The 13,103-nt window shown below is 36.9% G+C and overlaps 1 protein-coding gene across 1 annotated transcript in view; it reads right to left on the bottom strand.

Moving 5' to 3' along the window:
* The window catches only part of HCRTR2 (hypocretin receptor 2), a 32,061-nt gene that overhangs the window by 3,873 nt on the left and 15,085 nt on the right, over nt 1–13,103 (bottom strand). Inside the window, exons 3-5 of the mRNA XM_063391842.1 lie at nt 12,550–12,793; nt 5,204–5,319; nt 333–553 (exon numbers count right to left, since the gene is read on the bottom strand). Of these exons, the coding sequence (XP_063247912.1) occupies nt 333–553; nt 5,204–5,319; nt 12,550–12,793 (581 nt within the window). The remainder of the gene's footprint in view (nt 1–332; nt 554–5,203; nt 5,320–12,549; nt 12,794–13,103) is intronic.

The raw sequence follows: 13,103 nt of genomic DNA, 5'->3' as shown, positions 1-13,103 counted from the left end.
GGTGACAGCACGTCCATGGGGACATTCACAGAAAACAAGCTGTAATCCCATGTAAATGATGAGGTTTAATGAGCAGATAGATTATTTCATGAGGAAGATCTTGTTAATGAGTGTTCCACAATCTGGCCTCTAGTTTACATACTATGGATAGGTTATATATATATTATATATAATATTTTCTTGCAATTGTATGCTAATTTTCCACTTCTTTATCATGCAATAAGTAAGATGATCCTTCAAAAGTATCTGACAGAATAAAAGGAAACTTGTAATAGAGGATTGTTTCAGACAGAAAACTTTACCAAATGTTTATATTTGGGGATAAACTTTACCTTTTCAAGACATTGAGGATGCTAATTGGTAGATAGCAAAGTGCAAAAACCAGAAGGACAACCATTAGCATACGTGCTGTTTTCCTTCTTGCACGAATCTGTTTTATTTCAGCTGCCACAGCACTAATCTTTGACTTTGTTGATTGTCCCAGCCCTCGGGGCTGTGCTGAGGGCTGCTGGGGCTTCCATTTCTTCTGAACAACAGAAGAAGTTCCTGGGATCTAAGGCAGACAAAATAAGGGGCATTTTGAAAAACATTTTTAAAAACTGATTTTGTCTGCAGATATAACAAGAAAAATAGACACCTTGACATACACAATGTAAGCTCACAGGGATAAAAAAGATCTTTTAATTTAATTAATTGATGTTGCTGCAAGAAACAAACTGAATTTCAGACACACTAGAGGGACTGCATAAAAAAATGTTTTATACACAGATATCAACTGATGTCCTCAAATTTTCTTTACTTCCCACATACCTTGCTTGCATCTTCAGACTATCAAAATTACCACCCCTCGTGCTGCAATTACATTGCTATAAAGTTCTACATTAAATGTTTTGTTGTATAACACAGTAGGTTTTCCCACTAATATGCTGCTGATATAAAATACTAAACAGTTTTTCAGTACTGGAAAACAAGGATTTAAAGCCTGCATATCTTTAAGTGCAATAAAACTTCCACGCATGCAACCTAGATGACAGTGAAGTAGCTACAGAAATAATCACAACTGAAGTGTGGATCTGTCTGCAAAGTTCTTCAAAACTGAGGGAAATCATGGAAAAGTGCCAAGACACGGGAAGAATTGGATTAGTCAAAGACACTTTGCAATGAGTATATGTAGGGCCATGCTATTAAAAAAAAATGGTTTTTGTTTTCTGTGCCCTCACATAAGACAAGCCAAGTAAAACAATTTTGCTTCAGTTCTAAATTACTTCCTGCCTGCAGCAAAATGTGAAAGAATACAGATGTCAAGGGCTTTCTCAGAGAACTCTATTACAATTACATTTGTAATATTTCCAGTGTCATACAGTGTGAAAACTTTTTGGCTAGAAATGCAGTTTTATTTATGTGTAGTACAATTGTGTGTAGGGTGACTAATCTCATGTGAATATTTCAAGTTCAAAAATATCTGGAAAGTTCACATTGTCTATGGTAACTTTTTTAAAAAATAGGGCTTATCCAGACAAACTGACCAGAAAATGATAAAATTTTTTATACTTGTTTTAGAAAGATAAAAGTAAGCTAAAAAGCATGTATATTATTTTGTATTCTAGAAATTGTTCTAGAAATGAGTTGTTCTAGAAAAGTTACTATGTTGGGGTTTTGGTGGGGTTTTGTGGGGTTGGGTGGGGTTTTTTATTGGTTTTTGGTTTTGGTCTATTTATGTATCTGTTGGGGGGGGGGGGTTGTGTATGAATATCTTCCTTGCACAGACAAGCCCTTAGGTCAGCATCTGTGTGCACCACCAAACATGATTTACAACTATTGGATCATTTTGGCAAAGTTGCCACGTAATGAGCAGGAAATCTGTGAAGCAAAACTGGGAGTAAGTTCTAACATTGAGGTTTACTAATGCATCCACATCCATCCTTGCACTCCTACTGGGGGTTCCCACTCACACAGCTGAAATCAGCACTTACCAGCTTCACAAATGCATGTCTGTCCTATTGCAAATGCATTTACCCTACTTGGCTGTGGGGTGTAGCAGAGAAGTGATAAGAATGAGAGGAAATGGTCTCAAGCTAAGTCAGGGGAGGTTAAATTGGATATAAGGAAAAATTTTTTCACAGAAAGGGTTGCCAAGCCTTGGAAGAGGCTGCCCGGGCAAGTGATTGAGTCACCACTCCCAGAGATATCTAAAAGATAAGTAGATGTGGCACTTAGGGACATGGTTTAGTGGTGGACTGGGCAGTGTTAGGTTGGATTCAATGGCCTTAAGGGCCTTTTTCAAGACAAATGTTTCTATGATTCTGTGGTCGTGCACATACAAGGATACACAAGTTTACACATTGGAACATAATGCACGTATTTTCTTGTTGGAAATGAATCAGTCAGAGATAATTTTGAAGCATTTGTGCAATTCCAATGTTTTACAAAAAGCCTATTAGCTGTGAAAAAACAAGTAAGAAAATTTAGAGTTACTTTGCTATACACCTTTTCTCCATTCCCTCAGATAGTTTTCAACTGTTTTATAACCAAAGAGAATCTCTCAAATGTAGTATCAACTTGCAAAGATTGGAAGGGTATATTTCAACTACCAAAAAGAAAATAGATAAAGTTCCTAATTATTAATACAAATGGGCTTTAGTGTCAATGTATTTGGACATCAGAAAATTGAAACATACTTGGAACTTGATATTGCAAATGGTGTATGAACATGTTCATGATAAGTCCATTCAGTTCTATTTGTTCAGAAGCTATTTTCAATCTACTTAACATACACACAAGAACATAGACATAAATAATATTTCCTTGCTCATAATTAAAATAAATTACTTTAAATTTCTGGTATTTTTTGCATGATTGTTCTTGACTTTATAAAGGTGAATCGTTAATTCAACATCTGCTTTATTTATACAATCAGAAATTTTAAGAGCTATTACACAAAGTACAGTAACAATAACTTGTAAATCAATCTTGTATTTTTCATCTGAAAATTTGCATGCACAACATATTACATTTCAGAAAAGAACCTTTAGAAAAAATGTAGGGCATAGCATAGAAAGCATCTACCATTTGTTGTGGTTTTTTCTGTCACATGGATTTGAAAGGCTCATTGTACCTTGCAACAAGATCACCACATTTAACTGAATTTCTGGTAAACAGCATGACTTTTTAAATTGAAACTGTTACCAAAGAATACATTTAGAGCACTGCATTTATTTGTGCTACATGACTGATTACAGCACACCTGCTGCACTTAGAAAAGTGCCTGATGCCTGCAGCCAAGTCACAGTTGATAATAAATGTGCAGGGGTTTTAATTTCACTTAGTGCAGCCTCTTATAGATAGTGCTATCATCTATGCCAGGCACAGAGACAGCTGTGATTTGGCACCACTGATAGCACTAAGCATGTAGTAGAACTTCTCTTTTTGCCACTGAAAAATAAAGGATCATCCTAACCTTGTCAGCATGCAAGATGAATAGGGAGAGGATACATGAAGAACAAATAGACCAGCTAAAAGAACTGGGGAGTGGAGGGAGGGGGAACCCTAAAAAAAAGGTTGGTTTCAAGTCATTCAACTTCTGCTCTGCATCTGAGCCAGCAATTTCAGCTACGTGGAGGTCAAGAACAACTGCTTTGCACTAACTTAGTTAATTAAGAGCTTGAGAAGATAGGTAGATTGTAAAGAAGGTATAGAAGAGAAGCTTGAGAAGGATTATGGTGATAAAGTCATTGGGTGATACAGGACAGATTCAGCAAGGCAGAGCATATTAGAACAATGTTTAGACTGAACTTAAGAACAAAAATAAGCAACAAATCATTTGTTCTGGAGAAGAGTCTCCTCAAACTGTAAAGATTAAATTTTAACTCCGAGCTGTCTTGTTATTTAATCTTATCAACCTAAGAAATTAAAAGCAAAAATAATCATTTAAAGCTGATGAGCATGATAAACAGCAATTCTGGTTTAACCTAATCTGATTTAAAGTGACAATATTTGCTGTTATGACTTATGGACAATAACAAAAATCCTGAAAGTGGATCTGGTATTTCTTGTATGAGTTATTTGAGAGATATATTCTGTCAGTATAAGATTTTAATTTTTATTTTATCATATGTATATTTAGAAATCTAAAGTCTATTTGTGATTTCTCTGATGAATCAATTTGAACTGCATAAAAAATATTCCTGGTGGGACAGGTATTATCCCCTGCTAAGGACAGCCTCAAAATTGGATGATATCAAACATGCTGGTGAGAGAGAAATGATTCATGCCCATATGTTGATGGAAACATGAACCACTGTTAGAGCCACTTGAGAGGGAATATCTTCATTTTTTCTTCAAGAGGATGAGTTTATTATCCTTTACAGAATGACAGGGCAGCTGGTGGTGGACTACAGCTATAGATAAATCTTGGACAAAGCAGAAGACAAGAAGAGTGCACCATAGACTGGTGCATGATAAATTACAGTTCACATACACAAAATAATTTTTAAAGATTCCTGAAAAAAACTACATCTTCTATGCCACTTAAATTCAAATGTTCTCTGTCTGTTTGTCTGCTTGGTGGTTTTTATTTTGTGTTTTGTCTAGTTTCTTGTTTTCTTTCCTGTATTTTTTATTTGAAGCTTAAAAAACCAGATATTCACATTGGAAATTGTGTCAATTATTTGTCATCAATTCACATCAAGTGTTTTTGATAATAGCCAGCTTCACACCAGGCAATTCCAGTCTCCCAGTACTGATAGTTGGACCTTCTAGTTTACATTTTGTTCAGATTGGACCTGCCATCAACCTAAGTAAGAAAAATAAAAATAAAACTAACAAAATGAGAAGGTCAGTCTTAAATTTTGACTGCTACAGGAGATTTTAGCAGTATAAATAAGGTCACTGCAGTTATTTTGGTAAGCATTTCAGCTACAGCGAGGGAGATCTTTCTTCTACTTATAATTAATTTTTCTGTTGCCTTGTACTTTCCTTATCTCCAAGAGAAAGCCTCTCACAGACATGAGAAAGCAGTTTAGTTTCTGACTGCCTTCATTTTCAATGCATCTCAATGCCTATCCAAGGTGGCTGTATAACCAGCATGGATGCAAAAATCAAAGTCCAAAGTGACAACACGGAGTTTACAAGGAAGGAGTTTCTACATGGGAATCTGCACAAAGCTGCAAGAGCAAGTAAGCAGAGGCAGTGCTAAGGGACTTACCTGGCGGCACCACAGCTTTCGGAATATTTGCAGATAGGCCAACACCATGAGACACAGCGGGGCCATGTATGTCACCAGGAAAAAGCACGTGTGGTACATTCTGGGGTAAACCTCAGCTGGAAGGAGAATTCAGATAGGAGAGGTGCATTTAAATAGACATTCACTTAAAAATCACCTTAAGAAAAATAACTCATACAGACATGCATGCATTTTTCAACATAATAGGAAGATGTACCAAATAATGTTATGGTCAAGATTGCTTTTTTAATCACTACTAGATACATTCTATTAGAAACATGCATTTTATCTCAAGGATCTGCTATATCACATTACTGATTTCTTATCATATTATTACTTTACATATGGAGTCTTAAGAAGTTTTACTTTTTGTTAAAACAGTGATGGATGAATCTTGTTATCTTAAAATGAAATGTTACCTAAAAGTGAAAAAATTTGTTATCTAAAAATGGGCAAGTAATCATCCAACCTATCTCAACCCTGACATATTGAAAAGTTGTGTAACAATCTTTAGTTTTAGTTCTGCAAAGGCTACTGTGCATCCCTGAGTAAACTGCACAGTCCCTCACCTACAAAGATTGAAACTGCAAACTACAGCCCACAGGACACTTGTGGGAGGAGAGACAAACATTTCATAAATCACTTTTTGGTGGCAGAATATATATGATTAAGTCTCAGTAATTAACAAGTATGATTAAATTTAAAAAATAGAATCAATACATTAAAGTGTTTTAAACCTAGGAAATCTCCAATATGATTTTTGACTCAGCTTTAACAATAATGAGTTCAGTACTGTTGTGTTCTAGTTTCCCATGTTTTTCAAAAGACAACTTATGAATGTTACTTGCTTAGAGAAAACATCTTAAAAGTGCTGTGAGTGTATTGAGTTTCAAGAACTTTGCATCCTAAGATCCAGCAGTAGTTTATATCAGAATGTGCAGTGCCTGAAAACTTGTCTTCTCTTTTGTAATGCAAAATGTAGTTTGCTTTACCAATTGTTGGTATTAATTACAACTTCGTGTCTATGAATGGCCTCAGGAAAGGAATGAATATTTTGGAGAGTAACAGCACATAGCAGAAGAGAAACTGCACCCCATGAACAGTTAAATTGCAAGGTAATCCTAAGCACTGCATCTTGGATGAAGAAGGAAAGTTTATGTTAATTTCCAGAGTTTCCAAATGTTTCAGGATGACAAGATCTGCAAGCAAAATTCTGTATTGATTGTTGTTTTAATTTTTAAAAAGGAAAGAAAAAAATAAGAGAAAAAAAAAGAGTTGCATGAGATCAAAATTTTGGTGCCTCAAAATTAGTTTCTGCCTGTTAAAGTGACTGAGACTGTGGATCCTATCAAAGAAGAGCATGTCAGGAGAATCTCAGAGCTTGTTCAGACAAAGATAGACAAAGACTTGCCCCATAACTCTCACAGCAGGAGGAGAACACCGTCCTGTAAATTCCAGGCTCACTCTCAAATGCAGACTCGAGTAATCTCACACTTGTCATTGGACCTGAAAGTGCCAGCTGGTTCACCAGTCAGAAAACCTTCAGTTTCAAGGAGACAGAAACCTGCTACAGAAAAATCCAGCCAATCTTCCTTCCAGCAAAGGTGATAGAGATGTTGCCACTGACATTTGATAGTTTTGATGGATCAGGGTTTGAAAAATTCAGATGAGTAGTATTTGACTTCTTACTTGCTCTAGGATCCTGCAGCAAACCAGTTTACCAACTCCTAACTAGCAGCTGCAGTTACTAACTCTCGTCAATGTCCCTGGGGGAGCCAGACCATTTGGGACAGTTTTTTTTATAATTGGTGTTAACCTGAGATTATGTGTTGATTGATGATCTCAAACTTGCTTTTGCATTCCAGAAAATGCAGCCTCACAGCAGCCCTGCCAGCCAGGGAAGTACTGCCATGCACGCCTCACAGGTGGAGAGATGAAGGAGAAACGGGAGTAAGGTGACTGACTGGGATCACAGGAGGTCAGAACTGAAAGTACATTCTTTCTGCTCAGGAGGAGGTGCCACCTGCCCCACCATGCTCTGCCGGCAGCCGGGCCCCTTCCAGGTGGAAGGACGGTACATATTTAAAAGGCCATCTGGAGTTTATGGCTTCCAATTTAGCATTCCAAGTAAAGTAAAACATTAAATGAGCCTAGCTATCTACAAACAACTGAGGGCCAGGTTGGAGGAAGATCCTAATGCTTGCCTTTGAAGTTTAGCCACCTGGAAAGTGCCAGCTGCTAAACATCAAAGGAAACCTGTCCCTCCTCCACCCAGGGCAAAGCCCTTTGCAAAACTTTTCCCTAAGAAGCATGACTCTGTTTAGCTTCTCAAGCCAAAGAAAAGCTTTAAAGCTGTTTGACAATCACAGCAGCAAGAAGGAGGAGGGCTGGCTAAGGATACTATTCATTTATCAAGTGAGTTCCAGGCTCCTTGAATGCAAACATCAATCAGTCTGTGGTCCTGCCTGACTAGTATGGCTGAAACTCTTACTGCCAAGCAGAAGAGGAGAAAAGTGTCCTTGCCTTCTATGGTCACATAATGGACTTCAGGACAAGGGGAGATTGTTCTTAGCTGGAGTAACTCCCTCTTTAAGAATAAAACAATGACTCTCATGTCTCTGGCTTCTAATCATGAAAAGAGAGAATAAAACATAAAGCAAACACGTGGTCATAGGGGTTGGACTGGGTTCAGATCAGCATTCCGACTCAGTTTCTTTCATACACTGTAATTACCCCACCCAGTAGAGGATCAGTATGTTAAAACAAGCTTTCATCTCTCTACTGCAGGGGTTATTAAACACATTTAAAATTTTCTAAAGCTTTCTTCTCCACATGGTCTTCCATTCCTAACCTGAAATTGGTAGATTGAAACTGGATTTTTCCAAAATTTTACTATATTTGTGTAAATACATGTACACATACATGTATATACATATGTAATCAAACTGAAATAAATTCAAATCAAATCATTTTGATCAAAACATTTTGATATGTCTAGCAAATGAAAGTCTCTTTAGCCATAGTGCTTAAAAAATTGGTACTCCTGACAGTTTCCTTAAGAATTGGGAAAAAACAGGCTGATCAAGTTGGTTGAGCATCAGCTGAGTTCCCAGGTTCCCTGCTCTCAGGAAGATATGTGTGAGGCTCTGGAGTTACCAACACAGAGAAGCAATGCAACTACAAGTGTATATTTTTAAAATAAAGTTCAATAATTAGGGATGTTAGGAAGTGGGTGTCCATAGCACAAAAAAATCAACCACATAATGCAGTGCTTCCAAACTAAGTTCCTATGTCAGAGTACTTATGGTTAGCTAATACTAACATTACATTTTGAAATCTAATGTACTGTTGCTTGAGTTATCAACTTACAATAACACCGAGGCTAATCTTAGTGTTAGAAATACTCTGACTTCCTATTGCATTAACTCATCCCATGAGGTTTTCATTAAATTTTGAATACTTCGATAAATATAATGTATAAAGCTTCTTGTAGTACTGCAACTTCCAGCTATTTGTCTTCCATAATTAGGACAGTGTGACTTTGTACTATTGTATGAGTAGTCTAAGAGGAAATGGAGCACAAAGTCTTCCCTTTGTTTGCATTCAAGCATGTAGTTTTGGGAAAGGATTATCTCCATATTCCTTTTACCATTTGCAAAGGGCTTGGCTAATGCACTTTGGCTAACATTCTCTTCTTGAACAGCTCTAGGACAATGTACTTAGCTGGCTTGGACACATGGTGAACTCATTTTCATATACATTTCTTTTATTTTGGCATTTTATCATAAAATTCAGCCCAGCAATTACAGTCTGTTATAGAACTGTGGCCAACTCTGGCTTCTTAAGTGAGCCTGCACAGGTCACATGTTGTATCTTTCTGCATTCCCAAATAAAATATTGTTATTAGACAGTACTCAAGATGAAAAACCCTCAGCCTAGAATTGGCAATGAATTTTACATTCAGGAATGCCAGAAGCAATTATAACATAATTGAGCCCTGTTTTAGGCTGAACTATTGCTCCATTTGCAGTCATGGCAGCTTTCCAACAGCACGCTCAAATCTTATTAGTCAGGGTGGCAACTATTTATTCACCCATTAAGGAGCCCAAGTGTCATAGTACTGATCAGACCTTCCCTCCAGACACTCATCAGACTTTTATGGTCTCCAGCAGCTAGTCCTAAGTCTGTGTAGGGTTCAGTGTTGTCTTCTGCTATGGTGTCTCTGACCTCTTCTGGGACATGGCTTCCAGTTACTCTTCCCCAGCACCTCAAGTTTCAATGGCCCTGGGGTCCCAGAATTACAGCAGACTTCCAAAACACATTGGAAAGTGTTATTAAGCATCCTCTTTTTGCAGTCCAAATCTTTAACATTCACAGTTTAACATCCTCAGAACATACAGTGTACAGGATACTGAGCAAAGGTTTTATCAGATGTACTGTAATTTTAGACAGCATTAATTGTATGCAGTTCTAAACAAAACAATAAACACCCAAATACAATCCCTTTCTCTAAACTGACTCTCCTATAGGACTTTCTCAGGGTCTCTTGGGTGTGTGCAACATCTACATCTCCATTTTCTCTTTGCAAATATAGGTTATTTATAGCAGCATGAATTTCTTTCTCCTTCAATATCCTCCTAATTAACTCTTTCTTGGTTGGACCCTCTATATTTGCATAGTCAAAAAAGGCAAAACAAAATCCAACAAAAAAGTAGCTATTTTCTTTTAAAATATTAACTTTTTATTTATTCTTCCAGCTTTAAGGCTTATCACTCTTTTCAAACCACTGCCTGGTTACCCTCTTATTTGTTCTTCTTTTTGGGAGCCTTTGTGATTTCAAACCCTATTTTTCAGTAGAAAAACTGAATATTCTGTGCTTTGACCTAACTCAGGGTCCTTTTAACACTTTCAACAGAATCGAAATTATTTTTTAATGATACTTTATTCTCTCTAATCTAAAAGGGATGGAGATATACATATATATATATATATATATATATTATTATTCTCATTGATAAAATATGGTCAACTCGACTCTTGCTAAACACTTCCACGATTTTGAGAAATCTGCTTGTAATTTAATGCATATAAAGTTTCTTCTTTCAAGTTACTATGATAAGCTATTATCATGAACATGGAGATTTTTCTTAAGGATATCTGAAATGCACCAGCAGAATAACTAGCAATGATGGTGCATTGCCATTAGAAAAGTTATTCATTAAAAAGGCAGCAAGATAAAAATAGGATTGTTATCTTTCAGTGGAGTGAAAAGCTTTTCATTTCAGAAAACTGTTTAATATAAAATTATTATTTTCATGCTCAATATAAATAATAATTTAAAAAATTTTGAGTGTTTGCACTTCCTTTCTGAAGCCAGACACAAAAAAATTAGTTCTATACATGAGTACTTGCCTTTATTATAATCCACTCTATCTCTCCAAACATCCAAGTGAAGGCTCACATCATAACCTGAAGACAGTAGATTTAAATTTAGATAAATACACTCCATAGGAGGAGAGTATTGCAAGCACACAGGAGTTGGGGTTGGTTGTTTCTTGTTGGGTTTTTTTTTTTTTGTATAGTGGGTGCTTCACCTCAGGCTGTAACTTCTTCAGCACAACTGAACAAGAGGCACTCTTTTAAATAGTTTTAAGCCTACTACAGACTCTGTAGTTCGAAAGCAAGACTTTCCCATTGGGAATCAAAAAGTGTCCAATACAGATCTGGAAATTCTGAGATTATGTTCCCTATAAAAATGCTGTCTTGACTTCTTAATTAATTAACCACATAATTTCCTAGGCTGAGATTAAAAAATCTTTGCTGCAGAGTTAACCCTGAAGAGATGAAGGCATGAATAATTGGTTCTGTGCCAAAATGAGTGGACAAAAATGTACTTCGAATGAAAAGAGTCAACTACTGCAGTATCCTGCAGCAGAAGGGGATAAAAAATTCTTTGCAGATGAAGAAAGAACTCTAGAAGTAAAGAGCAGATTTGTCCTCTCCAATGAAACACTAAGTACAATACAGCTTAATAGAGGCTTCCTCTCAGCTACAAACGTAGAGCACACCTTTGTCAGCAGAGAGTACCAGTGAGCTAGTGGCCACCTTTGCCCCCTTGCCTTGTCCCAAGGACTGACTGGGATGAAGGAGATAAAGAACAGGGAATGCAATACCCAGTGTCTTCTCATCAATCCTCTGGTGGGTCTGTGAAAGCTGTTAGCAGGGAAGGAACTTCCAGAACAGCACATGGAAGAGCCCTCAGCAGTTCAGGCTGTTTAAGCTAATTTATCATGATAATTAAGTACAGGTGATTTAGTTGTATTTTGTCATAATTGTTCACAGAACTGGAATCTTCTTCTACAGAGACAGCTCTGGGAGAATATCTGATTGTGTTTAAGCCGGACTCAAGGCTATTAAACAGGCACCTTTTAGTTATATGTTTTGGCAAACTTGGCTTTATTTTCCTGTGTGTGAATAATGGCATTACTGATGGTCACCATATCCAGTGTCAGAGCCACAGCATGTAACTCATGCACTCTGTTAGCCTTGGAGGTCTGCCAAGGCCCACCAGAGTCGAGCCCCCACCATTCGGGTGGGTGCCTCACACCACTTGCTGTGAACGGAGACAAAATAAAAGTATTTACTCCCTGGCAACCCTCACAGCTTCTTACAGCTTCATTCAGATACTGAACATGTTAGATTCAAAGGTAATCTGGAAAGGCAGGGTTACACTTCTTGTGTAGACTGATTTGCAACTGATCACTTTCACAAAGTTATTTAAATTATTTTGTCCATGAAAAATTTCAATTTTTCAGTTAACTCACTACCCTATAATGACGACATCTCTGTAAGTTCTGCAATGACATGTACCTTGTATTGAACTCCCATAAACATAACCCTATACACACTCGTCAAATGCCAGCAATTAGCAAAATGCCAGGTAAACAGAAAATCAGTTCTTGCATAGTTACTTCTTAAGGCTAAATACTGAAGTCTTTGTAACCTGCAATGTCCATCAGTCACGAAATTATATAAGCATAAACATTGAAGAGTGGGAACTTTTCTACCCTCTGGGAAGCATTAACGTGGTCAAGACACTAGTCAACCTCATTCATTTAAACTTCATTTAAAATGTACTTTAAGCCTCAACAACACAAAAGAAATTCACAGAAATTTCACAGTGAAAAATGATAGTTCTGGGAAACCTTATATAATCAAGAACATTTTGTTTTATGTTTATACAACTTGACTTCATATTAACATCTCCTGATATTTTGATTACTTTATAGCGGTACAAACCCAGCTCGTACGGTCAATGACAGACTCACCTCCCCAGTGCTCATCACACACTGTGAACAAGGTGGTTTTATTGGCTAATCCTGGGAACACACTGCTGCACTCCATAACAATAGCCTGAGGAATCATTATGATGCAGGACAGAATCCAGATAATTATAATGCTGTTCCTTGCTCGCTTGGCTGTGCTTTTAAACATCAAAGGGTGACAAATTGCATACCATCGATCCAAAGCAATGCAGCTGAGTGTTAGGACAGACACAGAGACTGAAACTGTCTAAAGAAAAAGGAATATTTTGTAAATGTAAACATAGGGCTTTTTCCCATAGTTTCAAAAATTATTTTTCATACTTTTCCCCCAGAGTTTTAAAAATTGTTTATATTTTCAACATAGTTAGTTCTTTATCTGCAGTTGTTAAATTGACTCCCAGAAAGAAAGGCTCCTTTTAAAATCAATTACAACAGATTAAATTAAAAGAATTACAACAGATATCCTCATCTGCTGAAAGACTACTAGAATTCACAAGACAATTCACACTTTAAGATGCTAACTAAACTGGTGCTGCAAAATCAAACTTTGAAATGGA

This window comes from Prinia subflava, chromosome 2 (assembly GCF_021018805.1).
Source record: "Prinia subflava isolate CZ2003 ecotype Zambia chromosome 2, Cam_Psub_1.2, whole genome shotgun sequence".
NCBI lineage: Eukaryota > Metazoa > Chordata > Aves > Passeriformes > Cisticolidae > Prinia > Prinia subflava.
Note: the sequence above shows the minus strand (reverse complement) of the source record. Positions and strands in the feature narration are given on the sequence as shown.